At 42.0% G+C, this 21,553-nt stretch overlaps 1 protein-coding gene across 2 annotated transcripts; it reads left to right on the forward strand.

The window, feature by feature from the left end:
* Positions 1-24: 24 nt before the first annotated feature.
* Positions 25-21,007, forward strand: SLC6A4 (solute carrier family 6 member 4). 2 transcript variants are annotated; one of them, XM_062622406.1, is made up of 14 exons: positions 25-520; positions 7,877-8,493; positions 9,235-9,369; positions 10,166-10,385; positions 10,762-10,900; positions 11,282-11,416; positions 13,211-13,314; positions 13,735-13,862; positions 13,984-14,096; positions 14,639-14,770; positions 15,861-15,960; positions 16,317-16,417; positions 18,390-18,557; positions 18,932-21,007. In XM_062622406.1, the coding sequence occupies exons 2-14, from the start codon at positions 8,031-8,033 to the stop codon at positions 19,004-19,006; spliced, it is 2,013 nt and encodes a 670-aa protein (XP_062478390.1). In that variant the 5' UTR covers positions 25-520; positions 7,877-8,030; the 3' UTR covers positions 19,007-21,007. The 2 variants fall into 2 exon arrangements, with proteins under 2 accessions (XP_062478390.1, XP_062478391.1); XM_062622407.1 differs by lacking the exon at positions 25-520 and adding an exon at positions 1,447-2,397.
* Positions 21,008-21,553: the final 546 nt, after the last annotated feature.

Consider the following 21,553-nt stretch of genomic DNA (forward strand, 5'->3'; position numbering starts at 1 on the left):
AGCCATTTTACTGTCATCAGATCCCAGGTTTTTTCCTACCTCAATTCCCAGACCCACCTGCAAACTCGTCATTTACTGATTTCCTCAGAACTTCCACCCTGTTTGCTGTCTCCATCATCATCATCCCCATCCTGTTATTTATAGCTGGAATAAGAGCCAGCAAACCTGTCCCTTACCAGGAAAGCTTCCCTCCTTCTCCCTCTGCCTTCATTGGATCCTGCTCTTTTGAACTGATCGGAGCAGGCAAATGTAGCCACCCACCTCTAGGAGGAAAACTGAGCTGCAGCCCTGGTGAAACATAAAGTTTATTTGACTAAAGTGACGCAAAAATTCTCCAAGAGCTCTTTGGCAGCAGATTATCTGGAAATCAGACCATGTGAGGGGGACTGGTGTACAAAAACCTCCCCAAGATGCTGAGTTGCCCACAGGCTGAGCTCCCGAGACCGACGTAAATGTGGGTGAAGGTTACTCGAGCTTGGATAACTCCAAGGAAAGTGCTTCAAGCCGACCCAAACGACAGGTACTTTATGATGTTGTTTTTATCACTGATTTCTGAGGACTTTATGAATTTAGACAGTCTTTGAGATGCTGTCTTCAGAGCTTACCTTCTGAAGCAAGCAGATAGCAGAGCTTCATTAACTTCCACTCCTTATTGCCTCTTTCAGCTCTAGTTATGAAGTCTGAACTACTAATAACAGTCTAGAATGCGCACGCTACGTTTTGCTTCTTTTTAAATCAGCTTTTAAGGTCTTAGAGTATTTCTGTAGCTTTGGGGAAATGCACATCTAACAAAGGTTTTTGGTGAAAGTTTGTTTTGATTTTGTCTTAAAACTTTAATGCTTTTTCTTGCTTTTCTGCTGCTCTGATGCCCTACTCCCTCTTGCTCAGGCACTTGTCCAGCAGTTATGAATGTTGGGAGTCAAATGCCTGCAGCAGAACATGTTATGACAATCTGAAATTACAGTTTTCACAGTCCCCATAACTGCATTATGAGCATGAAGTTTATTTAAAGTTTACAGAAAGGCATTAAACTATAAGGAAAAATAAGCAGAATCTGAAGGGAAGAAATCAATGCAAGCTATTGTTTATTTTATACAAAGTAAGTTTTAATAACCATATAAAGTTCTATTTTAAAAGGTAAACTGTTCCAGCACAGTAAATTATCTAACTCAATGGGACAGATTTATTATCAGTAATAAATCTGAAGAGTATGTCATATATAGATTTATAGTCAATCATGTTTAGTGCTGAAACAACTTGCCTGCTGGTTAGCTTGCCAAGTAATATGGAAGTTTAAGTGAGGAATGCCATGTAAGTGGATATATAAATAGTCATGGAAAACATGTTTTGGTGTGGTAAGAAAGTCTGGGGGGAAAGGATCGTGCATTTACTGGATCTGGATTCCTGGAAGCCTTGTGGGATTTTTTTTCACGTGGGTTTTTAGCTGCCAGGCATTCACCAGGGAAGGTCCAGGCACCTGGACCTCATCTTCTGGTGCTATCGATGACTGAATTGATGGTAGTTTTCTCAGAGAGCACTTTGTAAACCTGGCATTAAGCAAGTGTCTGTTGTGGTCCATTTTCTAATTGGACAGGGTGTGCTGAATCGCAAATGGTTATATAAATTAAGAAAAACTGCCCTAAAACTGGAATTTAATAACCCCCCTAAATTATTCCCACACAAGGAAACTCACGGTGTGTATTTAAGCTCTTTCCTGCTTTCCCCCATGGAAATAAAACCCAGCCAGTTTTCATTAGGAATTAAGAGCCTAAAGAAATGTTAATTCTGTATCCTGTTGTCCTTTGTGATGCTGGTGTTTTAACTCTGTTCCAAAACTGTGTATCTGCAGCTCTGTTGATCTGGCAATCTGTATCATAGATTTTACACAACATAACGAAGCCTGTCTGTGGCACAAGTGTTTCATAAAGAACTTGGAGCCTGTATAAAGGGGCTGTAATTTAGAGATAGCTGTTAACAAATCTCCTTCAAAGAAACATTATCTGGAAACAATGGTGACTGTTTCTTTACTTCCTTTAGGTCAAAACATTACAAACAAGTACATGCATGCAGCCAGGCTTTGACTTCCATCTGCAAACAGGTCTCTCACTTCAAACACCATGCCTGTTAATTTGCCTGTGCAGAGTTCCATTAAGGAACTCTGCTCTATTTGGTGATATTTGCTCTGTTATGACTTTTCCTTCAAGTTTATATAAATAATTTGAGGAAGAATACAAAGGGAATAGCATTCCCTCTGCGCTTATCTGTTTCCTTGCACTACATGTAGCCACTCGAGCCACAAAATGCATTTTCTCCCCCTCCTCCCTGTTTTTAAATGTCATCCATCTGGCAGCATTCCCACTACAACACAGCATCTGTCTTCTCAACACATTTTTAAAGGTAAATTCTCTTTCTTGCCGACTTCTTAATTTCAGACTGAAAGATGGACAAGATGGGGACGTAAAAACTCACAGCACAGGTTTATATTCCCATAATACTATTCCTTTCAGAGGCATTATTTTCACATCTTACTTGTATTTAGCCTTATCTGGGAATACACAAGTTAACTGGAGACAGTTTGCTACTTATGCCATTCTTACCTTGGTAAGAGCCTTTTACTCTCCCACTATCTCAGTGGGACTACTTGTTGAGTACAGTTCTATTCTGTTTTAGTAAGAAGCAAGCCCTTGGAGAACTGCAAATACTCAGATATAGGATCTAATTTGTCGTCTGCAAGTTTCAGGTTTCTTATAAAATACCCATTAGTGGTGTGCAGAAGTACCCAATCCAGTTACACTTAAAATGACTGGCACCAGGATCAGACCTGCTCACTAGAGCCATTAATTTCAGTGGGTTTTGATCACTCTTTATCAAAAGTCAGTTTTGATTGTATTCAACTAGACTGCAGAAGCATAGCTAAAACCCAAAACCCTGAAGAAATGATTTTTCTGTTGTTGAGGGTAGTTTAGACATCAGCTTGCACCTGCTTTGCACCAAATACTGCTGGTTACAGGCAGCCCTCCCAAAGCTGGGAGTCTGTATCTTCTACTGTGTATTTATGAATATCAGGCTTTGAAACCTGAAATGGAATCTGTCACACTTGCTATTGGCTCACAATGGAAACAAGCTGATAGAAAAGGATATCCTAGGTGCTCATTTTTTAGTGACATCAGTATGTACAAACACAGCCAAAAAGCAAAGGGCATTTATTTTTTTTGCATTATGAACCCTAAGCATGGCTTGTGTATGATACACAGCAGGTAAAACGAATCCTAATCTAGTTTCAAGATTTAATTGGCTGAAACTTATTTTCCAACAACTCCTCACAGCATGGGCACATCAGAGCTATCCCAGAATAACTTTGATTAAAGGGTTAGTCCTGGCCTTCAAAACCTCCTTCACACCACACTTGCAGTAAACCAGGGATGCACCAGCCCACAAAAGCCTGTTAAAAGGACCAATCTTTACAAGGTTCTCACTGTCACCCAGGTCACCTCCCTCCTGTGCAAAGACAGAGCTGCCTGTGTGAACAGCACCTTTATTCCAACGTGTAATATGCAGTCAAGCAGCTACATAATTTTAACCATCTTAAATACTTTGTGATAAAACCAAGATTTAGGTCAAGGTAACAGGTATGTGTTATAATGTTTGGTTCTGTTTGCCAGCAGGGTGAGTTAACTTTTTGTCCCAGAGTTCAAAGCACTTGAATTCTTTGCAAGTGCTAGCATGTGAACGGGCAGAAGTGGGGCAGATGGAGGAGCTGCGCGAGGGATAGACATGGGTTTTGCTGCAGGAACTGCTGTAACCCAGCGAGTAGCTGGCACTCCAGCAAGCATTGGCTCATAAAAGTAGCACGTGAAAACAGAATGTAATTTGTATGATGCAAAATGCATGCAAATATCCACATGTTGCAAGTTAGAATGTATTGGATGGTTTGGAGGCAAGCAATGAATCTGCAGTCACGCAGAGTGAGGCTGAACAAACCCTTGTGCTGAGGAATTCAGGAAGTCAGTGCTGCCCCACCTCAAATAAAGTATCCTCCAGGTGACTCAAGGCATTGAGATTTGCTTTCCTTGAAGCATCTGGTATTTGCTGTACCTCAATGTAATTGCCTTAATCTCCTGGACACGTCAATCTGCTCCTTTAAAAAACACAGAGAACAGGAAAACCGTTTTGTCTTGAAGCGCTAGAAGGATTTTGGTTTACTACATGGCAGGACATTAAAAGAGAGGGATTCCCACACTGCCACGAGAGGTCACTGCGTGCCTCAGGAACTAAACAAAGCGATGCTCCATCAGTTGCGCAGCTCAGGAAGGAGCCGGGCCCCAGGACAGGGATGGATGTTCCTTGAGGATTGCTTTGATAGAGGCAAAGGAGTTGGGTTTGTGCACCAAGGGGCATAGAGGGCTTTGACATCCATAGTGCTGGTTCGAGTTTAGCTCGAGTGGGAGTAACCAAAAATGATAATTTAATTAATATTTGGCTGATGTGAACTGCGTTGGTGGCTCCAGCCAAGCTTGTAGGAACATATGGCTTCAATTAGCCAGCCTAGTGTTTTCAGCAAGCAAGCAAAGCAGGGAATAGCTGTGGAGGATGTGCTGTGTGTTAGAGGATGCTTCCCTGGAGCAGGGCTGAGGGTTGCTCTTCTTCTGTCACTCTTTGACTAGGGAGGAATGCAATTCACAGGGCTGGCACCTCTCCTGTGCTCCTGGAGAGCACAGCATTAAGAAAAGAAAACTGGCCTTTAGAATAATCGTAGAATCCCAGACTGGTTTGTGTTGGAAGGGACCTTAAAGCTCATCCAACTCCAACCCCTGCCACAGGCAGGGACACCTTCCACCAGAGCCGCTTGCTGCAAGCCCCAGTGTCCAACCTGGCCTTGAGCACTGCCAGGGATGGGGCAGCCACAGCTTCTCTGGGCACCCTGTGCCAGCGCCTCAGCACCCTCACAGGGAAGAGCTTCTGCCTAAGAGCTCAGCTCAGTCTCCCCTCTGGCAGGTTCAAGCCATTCCCCTTGGCCTGTCCCTGCAGGCTCTTGTCCAAAGCCCCTCTCCAGGTTTCCTGCAGCCCCTTTACGCACTGGAGCTGCTCTAAGGTCTCCCCTTCAGGAGCCTTCTCTTGCAGCATCTCCATGAGCTCCTCTAGGCTCACTCCAGAATCTTTGTTCAGAGCTGGAGGGACAAAAGGTGCACACACTTAGGGCTGCTCAGAGGAGCAAAGACACATCACATCACAACCAAATGAAGACACAGCGAGCTTGCTTTTTCTTCTTCTGTAGCAGATTATGCTGGCGATAAGAAGCCAATGTGAATTTATATAAGAGCAACCTTTGCAACAGCTCAGATGGAAAATAAGTAACAAACTGCCCTTTCTTACATCAGTCACTATCATCATTCTAGCACCTGTAACTACTGAAGGATCGGTGCATGGAGATGAAATGGAGGGCAAAATCCTTCGCTATTGGTGTAATTTTCCCCTGGGTATGTTCCCTAGTGATCCTAACACACTTCTCAGCCCCAAGAGCTTCAATTCTGCAGCTGTTTGTGCCGTTTGTAGCAGTTACAGATATTTTTTTGTTTGAGTTGTAACAAGAGGGAGAAAAAGTCCATTCTCCCACAGTTTTACGCTGTAATGAAATCTGACTCTCTAAATGCTGTGTTTTCATGTGCCAACTATACCCCTGTGAACACTGCTGTTGAGTCTCTCACTCCAGAGATTTCCCAGGGAATAGTTCAAATTCCAGCTGAAGCCCCCAAAAGTTCCCACATAATTTTGCATATTTTAGGCTGAACTACTGAAAATTCTACATCAATATTTTAAATAATGGGATATTTCTTCCCTGTGGTCTGCAGAAGACCAGAAGGAGCTTAGATCTGGATAAGACAACGGTCTTGATTGTCACAGATCCAGCAAATCAACAATACATTCCATGACCTCTCCTCTGTAAAGGAAGCACCAAGAAGTACTTATGTGCAGAAATGAAGTGTTTCACAAATACAGTAAGGGTTTAAGTCTCAGGTATGGAAAACTCAGCCTCATGAGATAATGCAGCTAAATCAACATCCTTTACTGCTTTCCCATTTATGAGTAAGAGGTGTAAAGTCCATAAGGGCTCAGGTTACTTTTCCATGTTCCTACCTTATTTAACATGCTCTATAGGAGAGCAGGATTGACTGTGACCTTTCCTAGGATTCTTATGTTACCTCCAGTGGTGGTAGGACTGTTCTCATCTACATAAGCTTTTCTGGGATGGTTTCAGACTCCAAAGCCATTCAGATTTTATAGCAGAAACTCCTGTTCTTCTCAGTAGTATTTTTCTGTGGAACTCTGAAGATGTTTCAGTCTTTGTGGATGATTAACTAATGGTAGCAAAGTACTGCTCTAAGAAGTCAGCATTAATGATGCACTGCTTGCTATATGATGAAAAGAAGAACTGAAGAACTAGGTATTTCTGAACATCATAAACACCTTCAAGTGACTTTCACCTCAGGACCATCCTCCTGTTTACTCTGCAGCTGGATAGCTTTCCTTCTCTTTCTGCTTGCACTGATAAGTATTTAGGAAGAGGTTTAACGAACTGTCTTTGCGCAAGGATGAAAGCAATGAGAAAATTCTTTCCCAATGGTTGTAAGTGAAATAAAGTAATGCTTATTCTTCTGTTAGCACGTGACAATGCTGTTCACGGTGGTAAAAGGATTTGAAAGGAAAAATTAGATGTAATTATAATAATCTGTGTAGCTTTTATAAGGCTTTTCTCGCTATAAAGCAAGGTTACTGCCCCAGGGAATTTGCAGCACAGAGAATCAGCTCCCATTTCAAGAGTAAAGGCAGCTTTTAATGCTGTTTTTAAGGGCATTTGACTTCCCTAACAAACGACCAGAGAACAAAACCTGACCCACTGGCCCACAGTTCTTTTTCTGTTCTGAAGGAAAATCTGTGCTGTGCACTTTCTTTATTTGGGGATGGTTCGTTTTGCTTGTGTTAGGCTCCCAGCCCACATGAAGAGGGCTGGGATAGCCAGGGGTTCTCCCAGAGTCTGCTCTTTGCAGTCGTACCCGCTGCCCTTCCCGGGGCTGGAACCACAGTGTTAGCAGATCCAAATGGAAAGCTGCCTTTATTTCCCCAAGGATTTAAATAAAACTGGGGACAATTCTTGTCCTTTAGACCCACACGTTAGCTCTTACTCAAAACAATCAAATTGAAGTTTTCTGATCTTTTTTCCTTGCTGTTATTAGTGCTGACAGCCTCAAAAGTCAGTTTGATGCAAAACAACTGAGATTTAAATACTTACTTCAACTTCCATTTAAACCTTCTAGGTGTGCTGCTAAACAAAGCAGAACCTGTGGAATTTCTGAAGAGAGGTGGTCCTGAAACGTAATTTGTATATCCACTGTTATGTCATATTTGTTTCACTAATTCTTTTCCCTTCATACTGGGTGAACCTAGAAATTACCACAGGATGAGTGGGTAAGACACAGGATGAACTTATGAAACTGAAAACACAAGCCACACTAAACTCTGCCCTCAGTATTGCAACCTGGGAGTCCCACAGCCTCCCTGGGCGTGAAAGCAGGGTTCAGAGGGGAACGTGGTACCAGAAGACAGTGGGACTGTGACTGCCAACAATGCACAAAGTCCAGCAAACCTGCCCGAGAGGTTATAAACCAGGTACAGCAGCTTCTGCTGCAGGAGAGGATCACTGCTTCCTTCCTTTCTCTGTACTGAATATCCTGGATTATCTGCTAAATGATTCACACTGCATGCTGTGATGGTTCATTACTTCCAAAAGTATTTTAATTACAGAATCTCTCAGTTGTAACTTAAAAGTTACAGCATCAATAAGCCCTGTAATGGATTTTTAACTATTTTCATTTCTTAGATGGTGTTTGTGCCTTCAATGTGATGGATTTAAATATGGAAGAGGAGTTCTAAAAGTGCTGGGAATAGGCTGGGAATAAAAGTGTGGGAAGACAAGCCACAAGGGGACTCTGCTGCTGTCTGTGTGCAAGTGATTGGAACAAATCCTGGTGAAAATGGAAAAAAAGGCAACGGGGAAAGAGACTGAGCCACTGACTTGCAAGAAAGATGCCTCAGACTGTAACAAAGGAGAAGACTGTAAAGAGAATGGACTTCTGGTCAGGAACCCTAAATCTGCCCTGCGGCTGGTGGAGGATGGCAACAAAGTCCATCCCAGCCAGGGCGACAAAGGGCAGGCAGCTCAGATCTCAAATGGTTATTCAGGGGGGCAGAGCTCCGCTCCCTGCAACGGCATGGGAGAGGCAGAGGATGCCCAGTGCACTGCCCCAGCAGCCACCACCACCACTACAACCACCACTTCCACCACCTGCGGAGCAGAAGGCCAGCAGCAGCTGATGGAGTTGGAAGACAGAGAGACCTGGAGTAAAAAAATTGACTTTCTGCTCTCTGTCATTGGCTATGCAGTGGATCTGGGGAATGTGTGGAGATTTCCGTATATATGCTATCAGAACGGAGGAGGTCAGTGACTAGTTCTGTGTGCTGTTCCTTAATGCTGAACTTCCTGCTTGTAAATGGATGGGTTAGTGGCTCATTTTAGTATCATACATAACAAACAGCAAAGGGAAAATTACTTTGCAAGCGTATTGGAAAACCTAAATACTGGAATAGAAGAGATAGATATTAACATGGAAGAAAACTAGTAAGCAAGATCTAAAATGTCAGTACAAACAGAAGCCAAGAGCCAGTTGGGTACAGAACCATGTTCCAAGAGAACAGACTCAACCCCTGTCCCAGGGAGTATTTTAGAATCAGATAAACCAACATGTCAAAACCAGCTCATGAGGAATGCAAAGCCTTCAACTCACTGATGTATCAGCCAAATCATAAATCTAATCAAGGAGATCTTGCAAGGGACTTTTGTCTCCATGATGTAACAAAGGCATTTTACTGAAGAAATTATTTCACCTGTAGCCCACCTCTCTCACAGTTGTAATGCATTGTAGCCAGTGCAGTTTTGGTGAATCCTATGTATACTTGCTATAGAAATGTGAGACATTTGGCCCGAATGTTGCTTCTTACTCACTTTACTAAGTAGTTACTCTTATGAGAAATCCCATGGTAATTCAGTGTGGCACAGTGGCTAGGAAGGGGGTATGCATTTTGCCTGTGGGATAAAAGGAATTCTTGTGTATGGAGTGCTGGTACTGTTGGAAGAGAAGCCCTATGTAGAGTTACAATAACCTGCTTTCTTTCTTGCAGGGGCATTCCTCATTCCTTACACAATTATGGCCATCTTTGGAGGGATTCCTCTCTTCTATATGGAACTAGCACTAGGACAGTACCACAGGAATGGGTGTATTTCAATTTGGAGAAAAATATGTCCTATATTCAAAGGTAAAGAAGGGGAATGGGAAAATACTGGGGACTTCCAGAGTAACTGGAAGAGTTTCCTATAAAGGTGCAATTTCTTAAATAAATATTAAGATCTTCTAAAGCAAAGTAAGGCTTGTTCTACACAAGAATTTGGCTTTACAAAGAAAGCTTTCATAAAGCTTTATGTCCACTTGCAGACGTGTGTGCTCTCATATGTGTGTATGACATGCAACTGTCTAACTGATTAGATAACCACTGGGTCCACGTTCTCTGACCCAAGCCTGGAAATGCTCAATAAACAGAAAATGGAATTCATAGAGTGCAACATTCCTGAATCCAAGGGGAAGTTCAAACCAGGAAAGCATACAGAGCTACTATTTCTGTTACAAATAAATGATTCCCTATCTTCAGCCTCGTCTGTCAATTGCTGTCCTACCATAGAGTCTCTTTGAGTAAATGGGCCTGTCCCATATGCTCATTTACTCTTGCTCCCAGGCTTGAAGCTCTGGTCCTGTCTCTTATTTACTGAGAGTGCAAGATGCCTATTTCTAAATTCCAGGAATTTGGGAACAGATGGGAAAAAAAACCTATATAAGCATGTCCTGTCTTGCTTAAGGATGCTTTTTTGGAATCAGAGCCTGAATGTTCCTGAAGCCACAAGAAATTCCACTGTTGTAAATACTTGAGAGGGTAGTGTACCTCCTGAGAGCTGCCTTAGACAGTTACTAATTGTAGTTGATATGGTAACAAATTCCTTCCCTTTGTTTTTGGCCTAAAACTTACACTTACTTCATGTAATTATTTCCTGCCTTACTAGGAATTGGCTTTGCCATCTGTATAATAGACCTTTACGTAGCCTCCTATTACAACACCATTATGGCTTGGGCCTTTTACTACCTCATCTCCTCCTTCACGACGGAGCTGCCATGGACTAGCTGCACAAATGCCTGGAACACAGGCAACTGCACAAACTACTTCAGCAAGGATAATGTCAGCTGGTCCCCACACTCCATCTCTCCTGCAGAAGAATTTTATACGTAAGTGCATGTAAGTGAGGATGGTGATATCAGGCAGACTGGTGGAATATGTAGTTTGGAGGGGGAGGAGGGCTCCTTATTAATGGGACCCTCTTCTGAAGTATTCAGATCACTGAATACTTACTTGTAGGTGTGTGTAAGCTTAGGGTGTATGGGAGGGTACTCTGTATTCTAGATAAAGGGGTCCAAACCACTGTCATCACTTATCATTTATCGTCACTGTTGCACCATTAACTAGTTAAAAGATAAAAAGACATGACTGAAGGCTACTTTTCAAGGCCCCAGGACTACCTGTAATGCTCAGATGACAGTACAGGACTTAACATCAGCTTCTGTTAAAAAATATCTATACTTGTGTTTTTCTTTCCTCTTTCAGACGCCGAGTTCTACAGGTGCACAGGTCTGATGGGCTGGATGACCTGGGAGGCATTAGCTGGCAATTGAGCCTCTGTTTATTGCTAATCTTCACCATTGTATACTTCAGCATCTGGAAAGGGGTCAAAACATCTGGCAAGGTGAATGCGAAAGCAAGATGAATCAATGTGGTACAGTATAGTCTAGCAGCAGTTCTAAATGAGCCAAGTAACTTGACAGAATGATCTCAGATTGTCTTCATGACAGGGATTAGAGGTTTATGGATTTGGAAAGCACTTGGTGTGGAGTGACTGCTACTGTTACTCAAGTAATATGTAACAACAGTAAATCACACCACTGTTCTCTGGACCAGAACAACTCTGCTGAGGGAAAGCATGGGTATAGATGTGCAAGCTGCCTGTTCACAGATCCTCTGAAGAAGCTCACATGAGGATGTTACAAATGCTAAGAGCTATAATAACTCATTATCACTGTTAACTTTCTACTCCTGGCAAACACTGTGTTCCTGTTTCCCCTCACAGGTGGTGTGGGTAACTGCCACATTCCCTTACATCATACTCTTTATCCTGCTTGTGAGAGGTGCAACATTGCCCGGGGCTTGGAGAGGAGTCCTCTACTACTTGAAACCTGACTGGCAGAAACTCCTGGCCACTGAGGTAAAAAACCATTACAAATGGGTAGAGATTTGCTGTTTGCCATCAGCATGTATACACTTCAATGTCTCTTTTCAGCTCAGAGCGTGAGTAAACATATGTCTTGGTGTGGGCTTACAAGCCTGGCTTCATGCTCTTGTTTAAAGTCACGCTATTCTTTCTATAATTATAAAGATGTTTTAAAGATTAGTATCCACCATCAACTCAGCTTGAACTAAGAGCAGAGCTCCCAGAAAGGGGCTGAACACAGTTAGTGATGTGATTAGATGGAAAACAAGCCACTGAACAATTTCTCACCAGGAAAATGGTGACACTGAGCAAGAAGCTGTGATTGCTGCTACACTGCAGTAAATCCCTTGATCTTTGACAGCCACACTGAGCAAAGTGAGTTTCCTAAGCCCTAACAACAGCTCTAGCTGCAGGATTTTTGGCTGCGATGGGATCATTACACAGTTGGGCAGGCTTTTCCACAGCCCAAGTGTCCACAGTATTTATACAGTAAATAGTGCTGGTTACCAGAGTGGTAACTTCCAACCTCCAAGACAAGATCTGGCAGATAAGCCCAAGGAAACTCTCTGTAGCCACCAACTAAAATATGACCATAATGCATTTAAGTGCCTGTAGAGGAGGAATAAATCAGTTAGGCCTGCATAGACCACCAAGATTCAAAAAGAAAGGAATGAGGACAAGACTGTGGCAACCAACAAACCCCAGGCATTCCAATATCTGATTCAGCTTTGAACTCTGTGGATGACAAGTGGTCCATCAGGCTCTAGGCTACACTTACTTCACTGCCTATGAAAGTGTCTAGTGAGGAGGGTGATGGAAAAAACCCAAAGCAATAAATACTACAAATATAAAGATTACAAATTCTAATGTTTGCAAGTCTGCTGCTGCCCACCTGATAGGGAGAGGTGTGAATGAAAAGGAAATGAAAAGACACCAGTCTCTGATAAAGCAGCATCTCCAATAAGGGACCACATCTTCAGAAAAAGCAATAAAGGGCATTGATATTGTATTGGCTGTATCTGAAGTGAGGACAGCAGATCACAATCTGTGTGCTGGACGGTGACAGAGCTCTGCCTGTGGGTGATATGGGATGGCCTCATACGATGGAAGAGAATATTAGAAATGAGATGTAATGAACTCCATGGTTCAGTCAAAAGAGGACAAATGAATGAGGACTTTCACCTCTGGAAACAGGACTGATACTGTACTTTAGGAACACTACTCATTAAGGCTGTGGCCACTTTTCAAGTACAACAGGCATTTCATAACGAGATCATCACACTTGTACTGAGTCCCGAGGACTAGAACTGCACCCACACTGTCAAATGCATTTCCATATATCTAGGAAAAGTCTGGGCAGTGATGATCTACTAGGCAGCCTGGAGGACACACAGAGAGCACAGAGAGTTTGGAGGAAGATGGGCCAAGCCTACTGCAAAATCATGGATAGGAAGTTCTCATGTTAAACTGGTTGCAGGCAAATCACTGTGAACTCATCTCAGATGCTGTCAGGAGTGAAACTACCAGTGAGCACTGGAGACAGTGTAGAGACACAAAAAGCACTGAATAGGCACTAAAATGACAGTGGATATTTACAACTCTCACAGATCTATGACAAATATTTGCATTCCAACATGCTTTCTTAACAAAATGTGTGTTACATCAGGAGTAGGAATACAGGCAGACTAGTGAGACACAGTTTTGTAGGGCTAAGGGATATTCTGAATATGCCAAACTCATTCACTCTGGTTTGTGTCATTTTTTCCCTTGATCTTCACTATTTTTCAGGTTTGGGTGGATGCAGCAGCTCAGATTTTTTTCTCCCTTGGTCCAGGTTTTGGGGTCCTATTGGCTTACGCCAGCTACAACAAGTTCCATAACAACTGCTACCAGTGAGTTCTACCTGATTCTATAAGTCAAACTGAATTTAAAAATGTAACTGTGGCTATTTAAGGAAAAGAAACCCAGTGCTGGTGAAAGGCACTATTTATAACTTGGACAGAATAAAATTGGATAACTTGTATAAAATAAAATTTTCAATTATTTAATATTCTTACAGTAAATCCTATTTTTCTAAAACACCAGTGTACATCCAGCATTCAACCCAGTGTCAGACTGATGTTACAGCAACCGTTTGGAGTTTGGGGTTGGGGGTTATGTTTCTTTCTTTCAAATCTACTGCTTGATTTTTCCCCTGTATTCCCCTAGTTTTCCTAGGACTCCATCCAGAACACTAACTCACCCCATCTGTAGTAAACCCCTCTTTCTAGCAGATGCCGATTCCCTGACACGAGTTAGGTCTTCTGTTGCAGAGATGCTCTGGTTACCAGCACTGTGAACTGTGTGACTAGTTTTGTGTCTGGATTTGTCATTTTCACCGTGCTGGGATACATGGCCGAGATGAGGAATGAAGATGTATCAGAGGTTGCCAAAGATACTGGTAGGTTACTTTTATATGCACATCTCTCAAAGTGCTTCTAAGATAGAATATAATCTTCTAGGTTGAGAATAGCCTCCTCACAGCAGTAGCATGCTAACAGTTATCCCTGTTCTAATATCAGGACCCAGCCTCCTCTTCATCACGTACGCTGAGGCCATTGCAAATATGCCTGCTTCCACCTTCTTTGCCATCATCTTCTTCCTGATGTTGCTCACACTGGGATTAGACAGCACGGTGAGTACACAGCAGTGCAAGGCAGTGAACCTCTCGGGTACCTGGTGTATAGCATCACTCTTGCCAGCATCAGAGGAAACAGAATTACAAATACTGCACCGCCACTAAAGGGTTTAAAGCAGGATTGGCATCTCCATGTGTCTTCTGTAAGACAGCAGGCATTACCTAAATAAGCTTAAATAAAATTAAACAACTTGTCAGTGTCATACTGTGGAAATTAGTAACTCCTTCCAGCAAGGCTGAACTCAGGCAATTTCGCAATCTTGATTCTCCTGAGCCACCTACAACTTACTGGCACCCTATTCCTTGTAATACAGTGCTTCCTCTGGATGGTAGGCATGTCCTACAGATCCATGAAGACTAAATCCCCACCTTGAAGAGTTTAAAAGTTCTGAAGCCTGTCTAAACAGCAGTTACACAACTCCACAGGCAGAATAAAGCACCACTGTTCCAATGCTTTAAAGCTCCTTTAAGCGCTGAAACATACTTCAAGGCAGGTAACACTGCCCTCTATTTTCCAGTGACTTTTCCATGCTTTTCAGTTTGCAGGACTAGAGGGAGTGATTACTGGAGTCCTGGATGAATTCCCGCATGTCTGGAGCAAGCGCAGGGAACTGTTTGTCCTTGGTCTGATCATCATTTGCTTCCTGGGGTCATTAGCAACCCTGACATTTGTAAGTATTTCACCCACTCCTCAGTTTTCCTCACTGTCAGGTTCCTGCTAATGACATCTTTGAAGAGAGTTTCAAGGAATCAGATTAAATCTCCAGCCTGTTTTCTTTATGCGTTAGAAATGTGTTTGTGGAGTGAAATGTGTACAGTAAATCTCACTAGGAAATGCGCTGCAAAGTGATCCTTTTGCAATTCAGCACAACTCTGATGTGCTCCACATCAGAACTGATGCAGCTGCTCCTCCAGCTGCTCCAGGAACAGGCAACCTTTCACATTCTCTATGTGGCTTACTTCTTGTTCTCCAAAGCCCCATGTTTAAAAATCATATTAATTGTTATTCTAATTTTTGCAATGTTTAAAATTTTTTTTTTTAATTGAGCATACATCTGCTAGAAAATGCTGTGATTGCCTGCTGCTGTTCTCCAAAAAATTTCTAGCAACGGATTTCCTGCATCTTCCTCATAAAATCAGGCCAGAAATCAGGATCAGTCACACCAAATAGTCCCTGTGGAGCTATTTTCACAAGAAGCACAATTCTGAGTAATGAGTTCAATGATCATATGGAAGAAGTAAAAATACTTGGCTTTTGTGTCACATTTCACTCCACTTGCTCTTTTACGTGCAACTTCCTTCTCATTTAAGGCATTTGCTGCAAATAGACTTAGCTCCTCTCCAAGACACAATGCTCTTCTCTTTCATGATTCTAGATCCCAAAGAAAGCAAAGTAACACCATAGTTATTTGGTGTTTGGTAACTGTGACTCATGTTGGTGAAAGAAGATGCCATTGGAGAAGGCACGCAAAAAGCCATCCCATCAACCCCATCAAATCCCAATTGCTCCTTAAAATCCAGCTAGAACTGCCAGCGGGTTCAGCTTTAACTCATCTGCGTGGCAGCCCCACTGGTTCATAGGGAGGGAGCAGACCAGCAGCACGCTCAGGGACTTCACTGCCAGGACCAGCCATGCAGTGACAGAACTGAGTGACCTGTCTGGGAATGCTCTGCTCCAGACGGAAGCAGTAATGAAGAGCAGTATGAGCAGATTCCCGTCACTGGATCTTCGGTTCCCTGATGATGTGGTCTCCTTTCCAGGGAGGTGCATACGTGGTAAAGCTGTTTGAGGAATACGCCACGGGGCCGGCTGTCCTAACCGTCGTGTTTCTGGAAGCGGTCGCTGTGTCCTGGTTCTATGGTATGTCTATTGCCATGCTGACCCATTTGCAGTGCTAACCCAGCCGGCTGAGCTGCTGCAGCCTGCTATTTCCTCTGTTCAGCAGACAAGATCACCGGTGTCTCCAGAAAAAGTTTACAAACTCACTGATTACTAAATCCATGAGAATTAACTGTTCTCTGACGTGAGTACACAGACATCTAAAAGCAACAAGAGCGGTAATGCAGAATTAAGGATTTAATATAATTAAGACTTACAGAAACAAAAGAGTCTTCCATGATGGAGTCTAGATTTACTTGTGTATACAAAATGCTGTGCATCTACTTGCCCAAGACTTACATCTGTTGTTACCACTCTCCTCCCACTTGTCTCCACAGGCATCACCCAGTTTTGCAATGACGTGAAAGAAATGCTAGGCTCTGCCCCAGGCTGGTACTGGCGAGTTTGCTGGGTAGCAATTAGTCCCATCTTCCTTTTGGTGAGTTTTCTTTATAGCTTTTTCTTTCCAGCACCAGAAAATGACCACTGAGCAATGCTGCTCCTTTGACTTCTAAAACCTTGATTACAGAATCTTCTGGTGAAGGTCTTCAGTAGCATTTTTTGTTAAATCAAAAAGGCTCAAAGAGTGAAAAATCCAATGCAAGGTCTTGTTACTGAATCACTATTTTAAGGATTTTTGTTAGCAAGACTGGGTTCTCCACCCCTCTGCTGAACAAAGTTACTCTGGTTTGTTGCTTTATGTTTACCTCAGCAAAATGAGGCAATAAGAGATGATGATAAAATATACTGCCTGGGGAGGAAAGCCAAGATAAGTAAACATACTGCCTCAGCACCCGCTGACTGACAACACTGGAATATTCCACTTAGAATTTACAGCAGTTAATTACAACCTTTATAGATCTGTAATTCTGAGTTGGAAGCACTGTCCCAGTGTTTGACTTGGCAGGATTATCGATAACATTTTAACATAAAGTGTTCATTTCCTGATCCAAAATTAGTTCACGCTCTCTTTTATTGCCACTAGCCTTAGCAGGAGCAGAGCAGGTCAAATTGGAGGTTATAAAGCACAGAATGTAGGTGTAAGACCTATAGAGTGAACTCCAAACACTTGTAATGATCAATGCATCATTAACAGATTACCATTTTATTACCCCTAGAAAAAGCAGGGAAGAAAAGGCTATAAATTGGGGTGACACCACAAAGAATTTTTATACTCCTGTCCTCTTTGTGATCCTAAGGCAGTAAAACAAACAGGGAGGAACATGGCTCTGGTGATGGGGTTAGCAGGCAGAGCCATTTGGATTCTCCGTGGAAACTAAACTAAACTAAAGGAAGCCCAGAAGGCAGCACATTATTTCTGTATGGAAATTTTGCTGTTAATCCTGATACTCTGATGATAGAATCAGATGTCCTTCCAATGCTAGTCACAAATATTATTCGTGTGATATTCAACTAAAAGTATTTGTTGTTTCACTAGACAGTTTTCATTCATGAAGGCTATGCACTGGAAAGCGATCTAACAGCATCAGTCGAGCTGATGCCAGAATGCTGTATCCAAACTAGTATTAACAGTTGTAAAAGCTACTGAAGAACTGAAATGCTCTGGAAAAATATCACAGAAAAGCTAAACTGTGTAGAAATAAGTAACAGCGGAAAAAAAATAGAATCTGTATAGCTTATCACAGAGAAAACTGACAGCCAATGTGATTACCACAGGTAAGTACTCTTAACAGTATTTGAAAGAGTATTCAAAGGGGCTACAACCCAATAAAGAACAGCATAAAGCACCACTACAGGGGCTGTGAGTTAAATTCAGACTAAACAGAATTGACACTGATCATAATTAAATGTAGGACAAGTGGCAATGGGAAACTCTACACGTCCCATTTCTGGTGGCTTAAAATTAAGATGAGACCTTTCTGGAAGGCATCCTTTGCTGGAATCAAGTTATAGGGCTTGATAGAAGGGCAACTGGATGAAATTCTGTGCACTGGTATCAATCAATCTGATTCTGTCCATCTAACATCTTTTTTTTTTTCCTTTAAATGTACAAGTGTGGTCCTGAATTGTGTCTCTAATGCTTCTCAGGCAACAAACACATCCGTGTGTATTTACGGAATAAGTAACTCATGGGAGGCTTTTTACCTGGCTCTTTCAGCGCCTGGCTGGGCTATAACCCTGAAGCACTCGAGCTCCTTTAAACGTCCTGAAGGAAAGTCTGGATATCCAGAAGTGGTTTGGGGGGGTCTTTAGTTTTGGGTTTCTGGTTGTTTGATTGTTTTTTTAAATTCCATACTAATGTCATTTAGGATTTTTTTCACTGACAACCTTTTAATCCTACTCGTGATTTTTAGTTCAATGCTATGCTGGGATCTGGAATTGCTAAAGTAAGTGTCTGCCATTAAAATACCAGATGGAACGATCACACTTTCCCCTTTTTCCTTTCCCAGTTTGTCACTTGCAGCTTCCTGTCCAACCCTCCTGAGCTACGGCTTTTTGATTATAACTATCCCTACTGGACCACAGTAGTGGGTTATTGCATAGGAACCTCTTCCGTCATCTTCATTCCGATCTACATGGTCTATCGGTTGGTCATCACACCAGGAACATTTAAGGAGGTAACGATGATGCTCTGTCACAAGTCTGTGACAGCATTTTTGGGATTTACGTTTATGTAATTACCAGATCAGAAGTAGTATGTTCAGTTGGCTCAGGGTATCCAAGTGAACTGCAAAGTCCTAAAGCATTAATACTTCCGTCACACTGGTTCAAATTATATGTTGCAAACAAAAATAATACTGTGTACTTCTGTAGCACCTTATATCTTCATAGTGCTGAGATGAAAGAAGCCTGAAACATCCTTGCGTTGTAGTTCATGAGGTGTAACTCAAACTAAATTCATATCTTATTATAAACCTCTTTCCAAATGGCTATCACATTATGTATTACCTCTAAAATCAACTGATTTCTAATACTGATTTCTCTCCAACAGCGTATTCTGAAAAGCATTACTCCAGAAACAGCTACAGAAATTCCTTTTGGAGACATCCGCATGAATGCAGTATAAGCTAACCTGGGGGGAGCACAAAATGTGACTTTCCTCATCCTCTCCCCCACCCCCCCAAAGAATTCAGTTTCCAGATAAGACAAGAAATGGAGGAGTTTTCCACGGAGATGGCATCACTGACAACAAGCATCTGGAAACACAGTGCCTCCAGCACATATATCCAAGCAATTCAATGAAATCTCCAGTGCACTTCTAACCAGCCTGCATTGACAGAGAGCCAACGCATACTGGGAACACACGGCTGTCTGTGTGCATGAGAATACCACTACTCCATGCTCTGGGGCTGTCAGAAAGTGTGCATGGCTGAGTAAGCCACTAAAGGACAAGTATCAGCGGGTAGGATTAGGTGTAGAATCCCAAGTCTGTGGCAGTGCTCCTGTATCTTTCTCAATGTGATCGTTTGTACTGGGCAATGTCGTATTCGCTTTTAAGGTTCTAATTGCTTAAACTACATTGAAAAATACAAAGATATTTCTGATAGCCATAAATGTATGACTCAAGTAACACAGGGTTTTATAAACTAGCCAAAAAAAGTAGCATACCCATAGGTTTGTAGTGCAGTAGAGAGGAAGAGGAAACCGAGGATTCTGAGCAGCACCATATGCAGCTCTGCGTACATCAGCACACACGGTTGGTGGCATTATCCTCCTTCTCATTACCAGTGTCTGTTCTTCCTTGTGCAGTAAGCACTGCAAAAGCATTCTTTGTAATGTGGTATGCTTCACTTTGCTTTAGACCCAATCAAGCCACAAAAACTCACCATGGGTTACTTCACCCAACACACCCAAAGAAACTACAGGCCAAGAGTGAGCATTTTTGAGTTCCGATGCCAAAAAGTGTAATCTTAAAGATCTGCCTCCCTGCTTTGCTTAGTTTTGTTTTGTTCTGCATTTTTAGTTTGTTTTTAATTTATTTCACACCTCCAATTTGCTGGAGCCTGTGGCTCTTTCTACTCCTTCCTCATACAGAACTGAAGTTTAGAATACTCCTGTTGGCTAGCTGACTATAGTACATTTAACAAGCTACACAAACCTACTTTGAAGATTTATTAGCTCATATTCTAATGTGATCACATTTGGGTTTCATCCTCAAGAAGAAAAGGAGGTGAATTTTGTTTTAACAAGAAGCTGGGTAGAGTTCAGCGGGACTGATTCTCATCAGAACTATTTCTATTACATTTTGAGGCAGTAATACACGAATTAACTTTCAGGCACATACAAACCTCTCTATATCAGATGCACGCACTCCAGATGTAACTGTCCTTCAGGCTGACTGCAACTGCCAAGTCAGCTGGAGGACAGCACTTCTGCTGCAGGTACATGAGAGTTTAGGTAAACCCAAGTAAGCATCATTTATCTAAAAACCTGCATTCTATTTTCACTCTACCATTGAGATATAACAAGTAAAATAAAATAGAGGATAAAAGTCTCTTTTGTACCTCGTGGCCTACTTGGGTAAGAACTAAGGTTATATATACATTCATAGCCACAGGTATTAAGAGACTTGTTGAAGAGTTACATCAGTACAAAGTACTCGCCACGTCAGAAGAAAGCAGTGATGGAGTCTTCGTCTTCTGAAACATTTTCATTGCTTCCACCAAGGTTTGTCTCCTCAGGTGTGCAGACACCTCCTGGAGGAAGCTCTTACACTTCAGCTGCTGACTTGAGTTCACTTAACTTTAGGTCTGGAGCCCAACCTCCAATGAGGGAATAAATAACTTCAAGGGACAAGGATTGTTCTTTTGGAGCTAAAAACAAAAGGCACCTGAACTATTTTTAAGAAGGGAGCATGTTCTTTCACTGCCAACAGGAAAACAATAGATGTGTCTTACTGTACAGTTACAGGAAATACTTTTGTAGCTTATCCCTCAAGTATATCGGAAAGCCGTTTCCAAATCTGACTCCATTTTAAGGACAACAGGAACAGTTTGGGAATTATTTTAATATTAGAATGCCATTTAATTATTAAGTTACCAATCAGGAAAATTACTCTTGTAATTTTTTTATTATAATAGAAATTTCTATAATTTATTATATTTCTATTATAATCAAAAAAACCAACAAACCGTAACAGATGTAAGATTGCTGAGGTACATGCTGAGGTATGTATCCACCATCTAAGTGTGGGAAGTAAAGGAGAAAACCCTACCCAGCTCCTTCACTCTTCAGACTGGTGGTGAGCTACTGATAAGTGAGTTTTCTCCTAAATGGGTAAGTATTTAAATAGGTAAATCTTACAGATGGACTATGTTTTGCCAGATTTGACGCTGTTTCATGCTAGGCTCCTTTAACAAACCCCCACACACTTCCTCAAACCAGCTCCAAAATTCAACTTCCAATGTGCAAACATCTCTTCAAACAGACATTTTGCAGCCTTCTATTAGCAAGGGTGAAGGTGGGGACAGAAATGGTTGAGTTAAATAGGAGCATTATCTGTTTCGAAGCCAAAGTTTCTCTTTCAACCCTCGCAAACAAACTGAAAATGGGAACATTTCTAGTGGAGTAATTTGCAAAGTAACAATTGCAGAAATCCCTATTTCATGTGCGA

Source organism: Pezoporus occidentalis, unplaced genomic scaffold (assembly GCF_034315485.1).
Source record: "Pezoporus occidentalis ecotype Australia unplaced genomic scaffold, CSIRO_AGI_Poc_V1 ctg241, whole genome shotgun sequence".
NCBI classification, from domain to species: domain Eukaryota; kingdom Metazoa; phylum Chordata; class Aves; order Psittaciformes; family Psittacidae; genus Pezoporus; species Pezoporus occidentalis.

Bases quoted from the DNA above. Each gene is read 5' to 3' on its own strand.
- SLC6A4 (XM_062622406.1), top strand. From the start codon at position 8,031: ATGGAAAAAAAGGCAACGGGGAAAGAGACTGAGCCACTGACTTGCAAG. The intron at 10,386-10,761 runs GTAAGTGCATGT...TTCCTCTTTCAG, and splicing joins CCTGCAGAAGAATTTTATAC to ACGCCGAGTTCTACAGGTGC. The intron at 11,417-13,210 runs GTAAAAAACCAT...ACTATTTTTCAG, and splicing joins AGAAACTCCTGGCCACTGAG to GTTTGGGTGGATGCAGCAGC.